The following is a 16,146-nucleotide window of genomic DNA, read 5'->3' on the forward strand; positions in this document are numbered from 1 at the left end:
CTGCGGAGATGTTACAATTGGAGGGCTTGAAAAAAAAAGCTCGCCCTACGGCACTTGAGATTTTGGCACGTAACTAATCAGGCAGTCCACTGTGGGAGCCTGGAAAGATGACGATGCCGCAACTTTGTGCCAAAGATAACTCTATCCACATATTCAATTGGGTTGCATAGAGTTTGAGATGTTATATCCTGGTTGGGCGTTGGAAGTTGTAGTGCGATGCGCATTGGGACCATCACCTGGGCGTAAGAACCGCCTTGAAATCTTGGTACACCTTGACCAATCAATCAGCTATGTACGTACTACAGCCAAAGGGACGACAAGAGGATCCATAAATATCAGGATTCAGGATAACTGCCGAATTAAAGTTATAGTGGCTCGGTGATACCAAAACCAAGTGCGTAAATTGCTGGTTTATCTTCAGACAGGGCCCTGTCTTGAGTTCGGTGTTGAGCACTCGTCTATCATTTCCAATGTCTCTGTCCACCAATCAATTGCAAGGGACAAATGGGCCAAGCCAGAAGCCCCCCAGTCCAGGAGCCAAGAAACCGGGCAACTCTACTATTCAAAGCCCTATCGGAGCCCAATTGCCTTTTCAGCACACTTATCTATTGGCAAAACACTCTTTACAGTACTCTTCTCCGAGCCTCCGTTACACATATGTTTGAATGGTTACCTACTCTTACTCTTACTACTACTAGTAGAGTAGAGTAACTACGATTATTAAGGTAGCAGAGGGGGGGGGGGGGGGGTTGTGGATATAGGGCGTGTAATTGAACCAGTCGGTCATACTCCGGGCTAATTAGCCCACCTACTATCCTCTTGAGGGAACCCCGCCTTCTTGGCCCTCTATGTATCCCCCCATAGACTTTCCTCGTGAATCTCATCATATCCAGGGTAAAGCCAGCCTGGTCTTTTCGGCAATGCTTGTTCGACCCTCCAATTCTGGTTGTTGTTGCAAAGGGGAAAAAATGAGACGATGCTCTCCCCAACAATCCAGATAACGTTAGCAACGGCGATACCTGCTACGACCGCGGCATCCCAAAGCTACGGAATCAGGCGGCTGCGGCCATGGGCCGATGGATAGGCTCACTTGTGTCGTAACGAAGAACAAAGTGTCAGTTCTGACAAAACTGGCCAGAAATTCAGGTTAGATCTTGGCATTAAATAGATCATCCTGAAGTGGGGGCGTCTTTGTCCTCCCAACGGCTTTCTTAGGTCAGACAACCAATAAGGCCAGATAGATAGACGCCTGTGCATAAACGACTTGATAACCACCTTTCCAAAGAATCGAGAGAGGGAGAAATCGTATGTAGCCTTGAAATCCGGTTGATATTGTTGCTGCTACATACCGCAGTACTTCCTCACTACCTACCTGCGATCAATCGCGGGGGAGGGGAGTTTGCAGCTGGAAGGTCGATACGCCGCACGCGTCACTGGCCACGTGCCTGGCTCATTCGTACGATGCATGGTCTTATGTCTGGTCTGTAAAACTGTCTCGACTCTCGAGTGGTACTACTACTCGGCAGGTCTTAAAGGGAAAACAACGTCGTTAAGTACCTTGTCCAAGGTATCTAATATGTCACGACCTTCCAAGATTGCTCTTGCGGCGCAGGCAGATTAGCGGTGGGATGTATCTATCCCATCTAACGGTACCTATCACCCCGTAAAGTATGTAGGCTTAGGTCGCTAGGATGTACTCAGAATAGCTACCCGTGACGTAAAAGCAAGCTCAAGTGCAAATCTGCAGATTATCATCCCAGCTACTGTGTCCCATCTGGCTTTCCGCTTTAGCTCAACAAATTTTTTTGTTTCAAAGGGTAATCGATACATAGATAAGGAAATCACATTACCAGTCATCCCCAGCGTGGGATAACAAAGCCTGCTGATTTGATGGTGTAGGAGGCAGTCTAACTGTCGGAGAGATTCCGATCCTTCGATTCATTAACCAACAGCCACCCTCTGTACTCCCCAACCGAACCTGGAACAAACAAAAATTTCCGACCTGGCTGGGCATTTATGTTTGACAATTTGAATGCGGGTACATATAACAAACTTGGTGGGGTTGGTGCATTTCCAAATTGCGGGGTGGGTGTGTGTGCATGACGGCCGCTCTGGAAATCAGACTGCTTGGTGCGTTGATCGTTCACTTTCTTTTTACTCTATGATGCCCATTGTTTACCCTAGGGACCCCGCATTTCTTTACTTTTTTCCCCTTTACTGAAATGATAGGGTAGATAGAATTAAAATATGTAGGTACGCGGGTCTCCCACCCAGCGCCGCAACATCTCGATTTCAGATTAAAGCTTGGCACAGTCGTGGGTGCGGTTTCCTGAAATCGATGAGGCGAACGAACTGATAACCAGCTAGACCACAAGTAGATAGAGAGGGAAAGGAATTGAAACGCAGGGTGAGCTCACTCGCAGCGTAGCTACTCCGGGTAAACACCCGAGAGGTTCGAGATAAGGCCTGGCATTACTGCTTTAGTGGCTTACGAAACTTGAACTCTAAACCTCCATGAAGTTTGAACTGCCCAAGCCCTCTTTCTTTTCCTGTTGGCGCGATGGGATCATGGGAGGGTGTGGGTTCATCTTTTTACTTACATACTAATCTGCTCTAGATAGCTAGCTGGACTTGCCGTTATTTCGATCTACACCAGGTGGGTAGGTACAGACATACCTACTTAATGTACCTACTCCACCAGTCCCGGGGAGCGAGTGGTTGATAGTGACAGGAATCTTGGGCGTAATAAAATATAGAGATCCAAACCAGATATATTGGGCCCTCTCCCGCCCCTCCCTCACTAAGAAAAGCACAAAAAGAAGGATAAGAAGAAGGAAGATTTGCCCGCCTTCTTGCTGCTCATCGATTGACCTTTTTCAATTAATATATATACACTCAATATCTACCCTAGATATATATAAAACACCCAGCACTTAGCTGTACCTTCTGAGATATCATTCCCTCCCAATGGCCGACCAACACCCCACCACCCTCCTCACGATCCTCACTAACCAGCTCCTCCTCCTCTCGACGGCGCCCTACCTTTCAGTGCACGACATCCACTCCCTAACGCTCACCTCCCGCGCCCTCTACAACTCAATCACCTCCTCCCCCAGCGTCCACCGCTACCTCGACCTCTCCGCACGCCCCATCACCCGCTCCCATAAACACCCCAAGCTCCCCCGCCTCCTCGCAACAACTCCGCACCACCGCATCCTCCATGCAACACGAACCCTCGTCCTCGACAACACCCCAATCACAGACACTGATCTCCGCACCCTCATCGCTCCCCAGGGCCGCCCAAGCTCAATCCAGCTCCTCAGCCTCCGCGGCTGCGAAAACATCAACGGCCACAGTCTCATAGCCCTCCTCACCTCCCTCGTCACCTCATACTCGGCGAGTGAATTGAGCCTAAAGGGCGTCTACTGGTTCACCTCACCCACCTTCTCCTCATCCACCGGCCGCATCGTGCGGAACAACCGCCTGCGGCTCACCCGCGAGTGGGTGCCAGTCCTACAAGCGTGCGCCGGGCGCATCACATTCGACACCGTCGTCTGCGACGGCCACAGGCATTCCGGCGAACACGCGGCGCCCGCGCAGCTTGCGAACATTCGGCTAGGCGGCAGCGGCAGCGGGTGTGGAGGGTGCGGAGCGGTCCCGGCGCGGAGTAAGGCGCTTGTTGCGCCGGCGCCGCGGTTTGGTGGGTTTGAGGCGGCGTGCAGAGGCGCGGAGGGGGTGCTGCAGTGCGAGGGGTGCGTGAAGGAGCGGTGGTGCGAGTGCTGCGGGGTGTGGTGGTGTGAGGCGTGTGCAGAGACGGAGAAGAAGAAGAAGGTGGAGAGGACGTGCTTTGAGTGCGGGAGTCAGTGCGCGGAGTGCACGACGAAGCATAGCAGGGTATGCTTGTCGTGCAAGGGCGGGTATTGCATCACACAGTATGTTCTCCCCCGCCTACTTTCTCTTACAAAATGATCATTGGCACTGTACTGACCGCAAACACAGCAATGACGGTGCCGAAGAGTCCTACTGCGAATGGTGCGTCGCCGCAAACGTCCCCCGCCGCGGGTCCGCATCAAGCTCAAGCTCAAGCTCAAACGCATTCCTGACCTCGCCGGCAAAAGCATACTACCTCTCTCTCGGGCCCGCACAGCACAGCACGGCAAAGCCGAGGACCGTCTCGTCGGGGACGCCGTTCAGAGCGGCTACGAATGTACCAGTTGGCGGGCGCCAGTTCCAGAAGGAGATTGCGGCAACGACTAGAAGGGTGGGCATGCTTTAGTTACTCAGAACGCGGCCCTTTTTTAAGTTTCTGTGAAAAGTTTGTGGCGGCTTTTAATTGCGGCTTTTATTTATTTATTTATTTATTTATTTTGGTATTGTCTTATTTTTATGGGATGGTGTTCGGGTCGGGTTTGGTTAATCAATTGATTGATACGCGGGATTGATTGTGTGTGGGGCGTATATTTTGTTGTGTTCGTCATTTCATTCTGGGTGTTTCTGTTTCTCGGTTTTCGTGGTCATCACATCACTCCTCTCTCGTTTTTACTTTCCCGTGGAGTTACTAGTTATTATTCTGTGTATATAGAACCTCTCTCCCGCTCTGCAAATAAAACCAGTAATTAAGGAAAGCTGCTGTACACAGTACTAGCTACATATAGCCGGCAGTAAACTTCAAGGCAGCTTACTCTCACTTAGGCTACATGACGATGTTCAGTAATCGCTGTTTAATTTGACGCTTTTGGTAGTTGTTCGAGAGGTAACAGGTAGGGGTTTAAATAAAGACAAGACACCGGCGGCGACGACCAACCTTCTAATCGATAATTCTGGCACTGGTCTGTCTGAGACTGCACACCTCCAAAGACAAGCAAAGAGGGCATTGAACGCGCCAAACCCTCCCTCTCCTCCCATCATCATCATCATCATCATCATCATCACCACCCCGTCAGCGCCCAGCTACACAGCTGCCCAGCCCGCCCAGCTCTGCTCCCAAGCATCGTCCCTCGCCCCCCACCAGTGAACCACCACCACAACCACTACCCCAGATCTTGGCACCCCACCACCACCGCCAATCCACACGCACCATGATCCCCCTCCCCCTCCTCTTCCCCCTCCTAACGCTCCTCCTGCTCCTCCTCCCCGCCCTCGCCTCCGCCGCCGCCGGCACAACCTCCACCTCCAATTCGCTCTTCTGCAAATGCACGTGCCTCACAAACTCAACGCTCATCCCCATCCCGTCATGCACCGACTGCAACCGCTCCTTCTGTCGCGACTACAACCTCCCGTTCTGTAAGGGCGTCGAGGACGATGATGTTGTTACTACTTGTTTCCGTATGTTGCTCTCTTTCCCGCTGTTGCGCGGACGGAGACTGGATGGCTGACTGACTGGGCGGGTGGATGGCAGAACGCGACTCAGCGAAAGACCAGGCCGTGGTCGTGATCTTCATCGTGGCGACGGTCGGGCTGCTGGTGTATGCGCTTGTGCGCCCGTGGGTCGCGCGATGGGTCGAGGTTAGTTTCACCCCCCCCCCCCCCCCCGGGCCCCCCAAAGGCCTCTCTCTCTGGTTTCCGGTGGTTTCGGCGTTGACTGACGGCGGCGGCGGTTGGATGGGGATGCATAGGCGGCGAGACAGCGGCGAATGTACATGCCGTTACAGGGCGAATAGACGCCGCGCGACCGACGACGACGATATGGCCGCCGGGGTACGGGTGCACGGCTGTGATGTATGGGTGGTAATTCATGGAGCGCGTCCCCCCACCCGCGCGAATTACGGCTCTTTCCTTTTTTTTTTTTTTTTTTTTTTTTGCTTGTGCTGCGGCTGTTTTGGGGGTTATGTGTGTTGTATATCGAGCCTACCACCTACCCGCCCGCCCGCCCTATCTAGTCGCCCGGCGGGGTCGGGGGTGGAAGGGTGTAGGGGGGGTTGTAATGTACAGACGTCGCTTTCCTTTCCTTTTCATGTCCCATGCTCAATGCCCCATTTCCATCTTTCTACATAACCATCTTCCTGCCAATGTATGTAGGAATCTATTTCTCCCTCAATCAGCCAGCGCGCGATGGGGCCAGCTACCTACCTACCTACCTACCTACCTAGCTAGCTAGCTAGGCAGATGACTGGTTCTGTAGTTACATGTCGTTACCTGAGTACTTCCCGTGGTGGTATATCTCCATTATATTGACGTTTAGGAATCGTAGGCACGTGGGCGAACTACATACCCGTTTTTGTGCACAAGGATGAGAGGACGAGTGACTGTTTATGAAGAAGCCAAAAGGCTCCTTTTAAATTTTGCTCTGCCCAGCTAGATTAGCTATCTCAATTACATAAGATAGAAGGTGCGATAGCCATGGTAATGCTAACAGGTAGCTATGCAGTCAACTCCAGCAATATCTATATCTATTAGCCAGCCAGCCATGCAGCTAGCTCCCGAAACCCCCAGTCGGTGCTATAACACAGTGTATACCGGCCGGCCCTTCAAGTAGAAACGAATGTTATTCCAGACGCGGTTATATAAGAGACTGAACTAAGAGAATCGTATTGTATAATTGGACGAGAACAGAAGGAACAGGTAACTAGTGGATAAAGACGTGCGATAGCTACATGTAGTTAAACACGTATTACCAAGACAGCCAAACTCATTGTCTTGACACAGTACAAATCACAGATAGCAAATAAACACTCGATAGGAACTACATGGTACATAGTACAGTGGAAATGATAGCTCTCGCCAGTAATTAGCTATGTAGCTAGATGTAGTGAGCTAGCTAGCTAGGCTTGGTAGCTACATGTCCTAGTGGGCCTTGGCAATTAACACACGTACACGACTGTGCAATAAGGAGTATCACTCGTCCTCCAAATTAATCCACATCATGTCATTTACTTTGTATGAATATGAACTAATTGCAAACCGCATTATTTCCCATACCCGTAATACAGATTTGCTTTTTTCTCTCCAAGGCTGAACCAGAGATGGTGATCACCCGCCCGGCCGCGGCCGCATACAGTTCTGATGCAGAACCTACGTAAGTGCTAACGTAACTTGTTATCTGGCTACGTCCTAAAGAGCTTCTACATAAAGTGCGATAAGAGCCCATGATGGCTCTGTTGATTCGATTTAGTTTCTTCTTGGCTCCTCTGTTGTTTGTATATACATATGAAAAGCACAACCCTTCTCATTCGAGGGCTCATTATATTATCGGTAAAGAGGATACGTACAGTACCCATACATGTACATATCGATAGTCAGTATACGTATGCACCGCCTGTAATATATTCCAGTACATACGTGCATATATAGAAGGCCTGAAAATATCGACCAAAAAGGCTACCGACATACTCTAGATGAAAGATCAATGATAAAAAGTCCATTAAAAGTTGGATGCCTGAAAACATGCAGGAAGGCTCCAGTCGAGTCGACAACCATCTGCCTGATAGCGGGGAATGAAAACACAAGCTGTTACCATTCCAACAATAAATTAGTTTGTACTTAACCCACTGTGTTCCTTCCTTCCCCAGATCACACATCCAGAGTTCCTCCATATATCGGATTCAACATGTCGTGGTTCAGGCGTGCGAGCGCGAGTTCTTCCAACGCCCGAGCAACTCCCCCGCCCCCTCCTCCGAAGCCGCCTGCAGACCCGCACAAGCTGGATACTCTTAACCAATCCTTCGCCTCGATCTCCGCAGTGACCGCACCAACCCTGCGCATAGGCCGCATCGATAAAACCCTTGCTCTAGCCACCACCCTCCTCTCAGACCAGACAATCAGCACAAACCAGCGCCTTCTCGTTAATATCACCGCCTCCAAAGTTGCCCGATTTGCAGTCACAACAATAATCTCCGATTCCGGCATATTCACGCAGCAATGGCATCTCCAACAGTACCTCCAACGCTGTATCGACGCCGACGAAGCCGTCTACACCCCCAACGGGTCTCCAAAATCCTCTCCTAAGACCACACAACTCCGCTCTGCTGCTGCTGCGCGGGATATTGTGGACTTGTTCCATACAAATTGGGAAAAGACGCGGAGCATGCGATGGGACATATGGCTTGAGCGTGCTACCGGGCGAACGTCATTGCGCCAGTTCTCCGTCTTTCGTAAGCCACGCCATGAGGTATACTGCTCCCTGGCCTCGCGGTATCATCACGATGCGCTGCGCGCGAGCGAGAGCGGCGACTTCAAGGGTGCGCTGTCGATACTTGCTGAGGGCGATGGCGCATGCCGGATGGCACTGGAGCTCGAGGAGGCCATGAATGCGGACCGGCAGGCGCATACAGCTGAAGAAGATATTTTCGAAGAAGCCGCGGATATCACTGCTAGTTATGAGATACTGGTATCGACTTGTACGGCGACCCGAGCGTTAGAATCCGGACATGGACGTTTTGCCGCAGCGGTGGCAGATAGTGCGGAAAAACTTATGGATTATGCATTACTCGCACTAGACGATTATCGACATGCGCTATCGTGCGCAACGAGTAAGGATATTGAGCTGGAGGCAGAGTCGGTCTACTATGTGGCCAAGACCTATCAAATTCTACTCAAAAACGAGACGAAAGCTCATGAACTTTATCTCCGCGCTATATCACTCGTTACAACGCTCTCCCCGAAATTACCTGGTGGTACATGGTTCACGGAGGCTAAAAAGGCGGTCGAGGCCCGCCGAACAAAGTTGAAGGCGCAAGAGGATAGTGAATGGCATACGAGACGCGGACCGATTTATGAAAAGGTGAAGGACAAGGTGGAAGAAATCCACAAAAAGAGCGATGAAGATGCTAGGCAACTAGTCGAGTGGCTCATGAAAACATATCCACCAAAGACGGAAGGCGATGCACCGGATTTGACGAAAAGTAAGGCGGACCTGCCAGATAAGAGAGCAGTTCTTGAGGCGGTGAGGAGATACCACCCGGATAAAAATATGGCGTTTGGAGACGAGTGGCATGTACTCGCAGAGGAGATAACAAAGTGCTTGAATAATTGTTTTGGGAGGCTGAAGTCTCTTTAGTTAGCATGGTTTTGTGTGTCAAGATTCTATATTGTGCAGTGAATTAGCGAGTGGTTTTAGTTATTCTGATTTTATTGATACACACCCTTATACTCACTTATGAGTGATGTACACTAGTACTACTGGTGTCGATGATAATGCCGTCGAATCAAGTTTCATACCACTAAAGGCATATTGCACATAGGTAACACGTGAAACCAGAAAATTACCAAAGCCTATCAACATTCTAAGATCTGCAGAGGGCGGTGGTAATGGTTGTGTTAGAGGTGGACGAGATCGAGAGAGTTGAAATAGTTTCTCAAAAAGCCAGCTTGACTAGTTATGACCAGCTTGGCATTTGCATCCTTTGGAGGCACGGTTAAACATAGTCTCGTACCCATCCCCTACTTAGCAGCAAGCTACTCTCGCCACTAGAAAGATAAAAGCAGGCAGGTTAGGGACGAGCCTAAGTTAAACACAACATACCCCCCTCGCATGTCCGTTAAGGCTTATATAACCATTCCGGTCACCTGAAATCACTCACCGTCGCATGTGCCAAGAATTGTTTACTCAACCAACTCACCAACATCAATATAAGGTTTTTTTTTGGCTTGCTACTATTCTTTTAGACCTTTTTTCTTTCCCTTGGTGGTGGTGATTGGCTATATCATGGTTGACATAATTACTATAAATCAATAGCACTAGCTCTACATGTAGATGATATTGAAATTTCTGAAGTGCCGGAAATGAAAATTTCCATAATTAGCTCAGTAACAGTCTACTATAACACCGTATCAAACCTGAATAAAACAGCAGTAGTAGTGCAGTAAACATCACAGTTCAACTGCATCTCCATTCAATATTGTCCCACTGTAGACATATAGACTATATATTCCTCTCCTTTTCATCCCTCTTTTATTCTCTCCTCGTCAAACGTTCTCTTCACATCAAAAAAGCGATTTCAACCTTGGCCCACACTCCTTATGTCCTACGAAATTCACATACCACGTTCTGGATAATATAACCTCGAAACCTTCAAATCACCCCTCCTTATCATATAGACTTTCTTGACCTCAATATCTCCATCAAATAAGCACCCTACTTATCAGCAACATCATAACATTCACTACTTTTTGCGAAATCCTCACCAAAATCGGAGTTCATCTCTAGGAAGGACACCATCTGTATTTATTCGACTAGTAAGAAGATGCGTCTAATATACGCATCCATTCTTGATACCCATGGGCATATTCTTTTGGAGATATATATGCCTCAAAACAACCAGAGCTCGACAGCATCGCCCACAACTAGTTAGAAATCCTAACTTTAACAATTACCGAATCTTTTAACAAGGCATCGGCCTCTTAAATCGCCGCCGCTGATGAATGGGGATATTGGTGAATGGCATGGGGCTACTATCCATGCGGCCACTCGTGCTGGCGACGTGGGTATATTCCGAAATATAATAAATAGAGGAGCCAACGTTAATATGTATGCTGGCGCATATTATAATGGTGGCACTACTATGCATATTTCAGCGCGGTATGGTCATGTAGATATAATTGAATATCACATATCATTAAGCCGAAAGGTGCATACTGGAGAAGGACAGCAAGGGCCGTATGCCAATTGACGTAACCCATAATGCAAGGATATACATCCACTTGGAGCACCTGGGAAGTTCATAGACGTCTGGAGCCCTTTATGAACGCTAGAGGTAATTCACCTAACTTATTTTGGTTACCGCTTAGGGAGTTTATACTGACTATCGTGATATAGATTGGCACTTAGCCAATCCGCGTTCGGGTTACCCGAAAGACGAAGAAATGATATTATGGACACTAATTGGATAGAATCAATTTATTGTGACAGTGGTGTCGAGGGCCTGCCTGACGTTGGGAGGGTGAGTCAGGCCATGGTTTTTGTCGATTTTCAAGTCCATTTATCCTCTTATGTGTAGACGTTTCCAATCGATAATTTTTGTCCCGGGAAAACCGCAAGACCCTTCACTGTTCCTCTTTTCCTTGTAGGTTCGTAGCTTATGTGTTCAGATATGAGAATTTCTTTTGGCTTTGTGGCCGCTTCGAAAGGCGGAATGAAAGCCAAACTTGAAGTCATGAAGCAGTGATGTAAGGAGATTCTCTGGTTCTTCTATAGACGTTTTGAGTGTGATTGAATGGTCATAGATCCTTTGAGTTAGATACTGAGTGGCTCGTTCATCCACAGATCTTCATTAGTGTAATTCCAACCCCGTACTGGCAGTGAACAAGCTCCAACCGAGGTCCTTGTGCTGAGGGTGTCGCCGCCGGCAAAGTAAGTTAAGAGAGAATTAACAAAATTCCGCCCCCTCCCTGACATTAAAACTTGTATGAGGTGGAGTAGCAATCGCCAGACGAAGGAATAGATGAAGTTGCAGCCACATGCACATCTCAGCCTGGTACCGGGTCACAGAAACGACATTGGGAACGCCTTGTCAGAAGGGTTAGGTGATACATAGTATGTCTTTCCCCTTCTTTAACTGTTCTGGGGCCATGGTAATTCGTATCGGATATGGGTGTCGATCTAGATCTGGTGAAACAATCCGTACAGCCAAATCCTTGTTCCGAAGAAACACACAATCGATAAATCCCAAATCTTCCTAAAGTTCAGAGAACCTTAGAAAGTATCCAGAATGACCTTGCGACTGTTTGTCCCATCAATTGGAGGCTATGCAGTGGGTGGTTGTTTCTCGTAGGCTCTACATACATACATACATGGAGCTAATGCATATACCAAGCGCGTCTGCGCGTACAGCGCTCCACGTAAACGCCAACCGCGGCCCAATCAACGCGCCATCACGTGTTTCATCCCTGCACAATTAACACCACACCAGTAACACAACCACCAGCCGTCAAAACCAATTGGGAGGATCAAGAAGATCAAACCTCCGTTCATTCACTCAGGCTTATGTACATACGTTCTTGGAAGGAGGAGAAAAAAACCAAAAACCAAAAAAAAAAATACAGGAACAGCCTCCCACCCGCCAAACTCTCCGAAATCCCTTCTAGATCTTTCATGCGCAGCTAGTGCCACATCTGGAGAGCATCTGCTAGTGTTCAGTTCCTAACTCACCTTCATCGTGACGTCGTCGGTTGAATACAAAATCCAAACATAACATTTTTTGCTCTACTAGCTCCTATGTTTTGCACACGACCACAACAATATATGTTCGCCAACGGGGGTAATATCAACACGGGGCCCTTTCTTCAGGCCTCCCCCTCGCCAGTTCAAACAACTCTCAAGCGACGCCGCCGTTCAGGGTCCAACGCAGAAGATCCCTCGCACGCAGAAAGCCAACCGCAGATTCCTACAGCCGATGCTAGGTCTACTATCAAGGTATGAAAGAGAGAGAAGGCGGGTGGAGCTAAAGATATTGACTACATGCTACAGAGACCACGACGAGATCTACAGCCTGCATTCCAGCTCTCCTTTGTTGCCCCACAGAACTCACAAAACTCCTACAATACATACCAGCCGTCCCCACCCATCGGCGACAGTGAGAGCGACTCTTCAACCGATAGATTCGCGGTGCACTTTGGCGATGAAGATGTCGTGATGGATGGGCAGCATGAGCAGCAAAAACAGCAAAACGCAATGCCAAGCGTGGTTACAAGCCCGCCGACGGAGGTGATGGGACGGCTGGAGGTGAGTGGAGATGTTGATATGGACCAGACAGTTACAAAGAAGAAGGCGACTGGGTTCAGAATGGGATTTAGAGGGGATTGTGAGAAGTGCAGGCTAAGAGTTCCGGGACATTATAGTCATTACTGATGATTTTTTTCTTCTAATTTATTTTTGCCATTTCTTGCTTACTTCGTCTACGGCCATGAGGTTTGTTTTTCTGGAATAGGGGAGGTTTGCGGCTATTATTAGACTGCTGTTTTTCTCCTCTTTACTACAGTGCTGCATTTTTACCACTCGTTTTTATTCCTCTTTTTCTCATTCTTTCTTTACCCCCGGTACACTATCGCTGCATTATACCCCGGAGTCTTTGGAACTGGATTTTATTAACAATTAATGCTTGTAATTGTAGAATTACGTATAGTTAGTAATTGTGTAATTACTAGCCACAGCAAGACCAGCTGAAGCATTATTATTATTACTCTTATTATTACTATTGATATTACTATTACCATTTGTTCCTTGGCCGCGGTGGCTGTTCTGTTTTGTTGTGCTTCTCGTGTGAATATCTTCCGGCTAAAGATTTACCCGCAACCACCCTCCAGCGAGGCCACCCCCCAGCGAGGCCACCACCGACAGTACCCGACATCCGGCACTTACCCCACGGCCGCCACCGCAAGCAGGCGAGAATCCTCTCTCTCTTGTCTCCCGTCCCCGCAATTTGCAGCAGGGCTCTCACCGACAATGCGATGCCATATAAGAGTCCCTGGGTCCCTGAGAAAGGAGGAGGGTGTCCTGGCCGTTGGAACAAGAGACAGAAGCAGAGGAAGGAAGCACTGGCAGCTCGCAATCACTTCATCCATCTAATATCACTCACCTAATCATCGCCTAATATCACCCCGCAAAAATGGCACTCTTCCAGAAAGGTCTCAAGAATATCCTGAAGAAGTCTGCCAACGATGTCGTTTTCGTGTCAGCCCTTCGCACGCCCGTCACACGAGCACACAAGGGAGGCTTCAAAGACACGCATCCCGAAGAACTCCTTGCCCACGTTAGTCTCAATGCCTCCTTGGTCTCGCTCTATATTCATAACTGACATTCTCATCCACAGGTCCTGAAATCTACCCTCGACCGCACCAAGATCGACCCCCGCCTCATTGAGGATGTCACTATCGGTTCCGTCCTCCAGGAGCTCGGCGGTGCTAAAGCCGGTCGCATGTCAATGATCCACGCTGGCTATCCATACACTACAACATTTAACACTGTAAACCGGCAATGCTCGTCAGGCCTCCAAGCCATCACAAACACTGCCTATGCCATCCAAGCCGGCGCCATCAACATCGGTATCGGTGGAGGTATGGAGAGCATGACCCGGAACTACGGATCTCGGGCCATCCCTGTAGACCTTTCCCCCGAGCTCCGTGACAGCCCCAACCAGGACGCAAAGGATTGTATCATGCCTATGGGTATCACTGCCGAGAACGTGAGTGCGCGATACGGCGTGAATAGGGGCGATATGGACGCATTTGCGGCGGAGAGTCACAAGAAGGCGAGCGCTGCGCAGGCAGCGGGGAAGTTTGATGGGGAGATTGTGCCAATGGTGACGAGGTGGATTGATGCCACTGATCCGGCGAACCCGGTTACGACACAGAAGATGGTGTCGCAGGATGATGGTATCAGACACAACGCGAGTCTGGAGATGATGGCGAAGTTGAAGCCAGCGTTCAAGGCAGATGGGATGAGCACGGCAGGGAACTCATCACAAGTGTCAGATGGAGCGGCAGTGGCGCTGATGATGAGGAGAGATATGGCTGAGAGGTTGGGATACGAGGTTATCGGGAAGTTCGTAGCGACAAAGACTGCCGGATGCAAGCCCGATGAGATGGGCATTGGACCAGCCGTGGCAATCCCAAAGTTGTTGGAGGAGACGGGTGTCAGTGTAGATGAGGTCGATGTGTGGGAGCTCAATGAAGGTTTGTTAAATTTCTCTCTAATTGCCGGTGGTTTATACAGCATACTGATTAAATTGTTAGCATTCGCATCACAAGCATTGTACTGTATCAGGAAGCTCAGTCTTGATATGGCAAAGGTAAACCCTAACGGAGGAGCCATTGCGCTAGGACACCCATTGGGTGCTACTGGTGCTAGACAGCTCGCAACACTGCTGCCCGAGTTGAGAAGAAGTGGAAAAGATGTTGGTGTTATCAGTATGTGCATTGGAACTGGTCAAGGTTTGGCCAGTTTGATCGTCAGGGAATAGACAGCGTACTTCTGGGGATTTTCTTTATTTTTCGGTTTCTTACGGGTCTGGATTTTTTGTAAAAATATTTTAGAAGCGAATGGGTACGGTAATGAAGTTTCATGTTTGCCTTGATTGTGGTTGTGTTGCGTGGTGGGGAAAAATCGTAATATTATGTAGTTCAAGTAGCTGAGCTCAATCACTTAAAACTTGAAGCATCAAATTTCATGTTTTTAGTCTCATGCCCAGCCCCCACAATGATCAGCAAACAGGATAGTGTTAGAAACCATTCCTATTCCACGTTCGGGTGATATGCTGTGATGGAGCTGCATAAGCTTATCGAGTGATCCTGCACCGCAATCATTGACCTGACTACGATACCCAACCTCATGATACCCAGTACGTACCTGTACTCACCTGCACACACCCTATGATTCTTCACGAGTCGCATCAGTGCTACCATCCCTCTTTATTCTTTGCGCTTTAACTCCTCGGATTACTGATAGACAAGACGGGCACCCCATCCATATATCTATGTTAAACCAAATTGATCTGTTTCACAACGATGATATGATCATCCCTTCTCCACCACGATCCTACCGCGCAATGGAGATTTATCTATTTCTTCCATACATCCATGAAGTGCACGCACTCACATAACATACATATACACAAACATGTAGATAATATATGCGTACATCAAAGGGAAAGGTTGAATTCGAAGGGGAAATGCTTGCACTGTACGTGCCCTAGATAATTTCACGGATGTGTAGTTCAATCGCCCTAAAAACTAAGTTCTATATCTGGCATGTAGAGAACTGCATCTGTTTGTCAAATACCCAACCGCCCGGTCATCCGCCACGGTGTGCCGATTTCTCACCTCGGCCATGTCGAAAGAAAAAAAAGGATCCAGACCCAAACAACAGGTAAGTGATTATGCTACTTACGTAAGCGCAACCTTAAACTTCGTCAGTGGAACACCAACTGGGAGCATTACGAGTGTGGGAGAGGAGAAATATGGCTGTTGTGATAGGTAGATGAGATGCATTTAGAGTACTCTGGAGTACGTGCTTCTTTTCCCAGGGTTGGGCAGGAGTTCCAAGGATTTCAAAATTGCCGTTTCGCTACTAGCTACATGCAGTTTTATATTGCGAGAATGCTAGGAACACCGGCCGCAGACATGAGAGGAGCCGACAATTATTTATTACACATGTAAAAAAGCAACGTGGAGAGAATTAAGAGACGAATGGTGTTAATATGCTTTTGATCAGGG

The 16,146-nt window shown here is 48.7% G+C and overlaps 5 protein-coding genes across 5 annotated transcripts; all 5 read left to right on the forward strand.

The window, feature by feature from the left end:
* Positions 1-2,967: 2,967 nt before the first annotated feature.
* Positions 2,968-4,276, forward strand: H6S33_000081 (uncharacterized protein; the record flags this gene model as incomplete). Its single annotated transcript, XM_044832228.1, has 2 exons — positions 2,968-3,932; positions 4,000-4,276. The coding sequence occupies 2 exons, from the start codon at positions 2,968-2,970 to the stop codon at positions 4,274-4,276; spliced, it is 1,242 nt and encodes a 413-aa protein (XP_044699640.1).
* An 802-nt stretch (positions 4,277-5,078) lies between these two features.
* H6S33_000082 (uncharacterized protein) lies at positions 5,079-5,660 on the forward strand (the record flags this gene model as incomplete). Its single annotated transcript, XM_044832239.1, has 3 exons — positions 5,079-5,325; positions 5,399-5,505; positions 5,616-5,660. The coding sequence occupies 3 exons, from the start codon at positions 5,079-5,081 to the stop codon at positions 5,658-5,660; spliced, it is 399 nt and encodes a 132-aa protein (XP_044699641.1).
* Positions 5,661-7,546: 1,886 nt separating this feature from the next.
* H6S33_000083 (uncharacterized protein) lies at positions 7,547-8,995 on the forward strand (the record flags this gene model as incomplete). The annotated part of the gene is made up of 1 exon (XM_044832250.1): positions 7,547-8,995. The coding sequence occupies one exon, from the start codon at positions 7,547-7,549 to the stop codon at positions 8,993-8,995; it is 1,449 nt and encodes a 482-aa protein (XP_044699642.1).
* A 3,183-nt stretch (positions 8,996-12,178) lies between these two features.
* On the forward strand, positions 12,179-12,784 carry H6S33_000084 (uncharacterized protein; the record flags this gene model as incomplete). Its single annotated transcript, XM_044832261.1, has 2 exons — positions 12,179-12,349; positions 12,404-12,784. The coding sequence occupies 2 exons, from the start codon at positions 12,179-12,181 to the stop codon at positions 12,782-12,784; spliced, it is 552 nt and encodes a 183-aa protein (XP_044699643.1).
* A 757-nt stretch (positions 12,785-13,541) lies between these two features.
* On the forward strand, positions 13,542-14,894 carry H6S33_000085 (uncharacterized protein; the record flags this gene model as incomplete). The annotated part of the gene is made up of 3 exons (XM_044832272.1): positions 13,542-13,685; positions 13,746-14,607; positions 14,668-14,894. The coding sequence occupies 3 exons, from the start codon at positions 13,542-13,544 to the stop codon at positions 14,892-14,894; spliced, it is 1,233 nt and encodes a 410-aa protein (XP_044699644.1).
* Positions 14,895-16,146: the final 1,252 nt, after the last annotated feature.

Source organism: Morchella sextelata (assembly GCF_020137385.1).
Source record: "Morchella sextelata strain SCLS chromosome Unknown scls_1, whole genome shotgun sequence".
Taxonomy (NCBI): domain Eukaryota; kingdom Fungi; phylum Ascomycota; class Pezizomycetes; order Pezizales; family Morchellaceae; genus Morchella; species Morchella sextelata.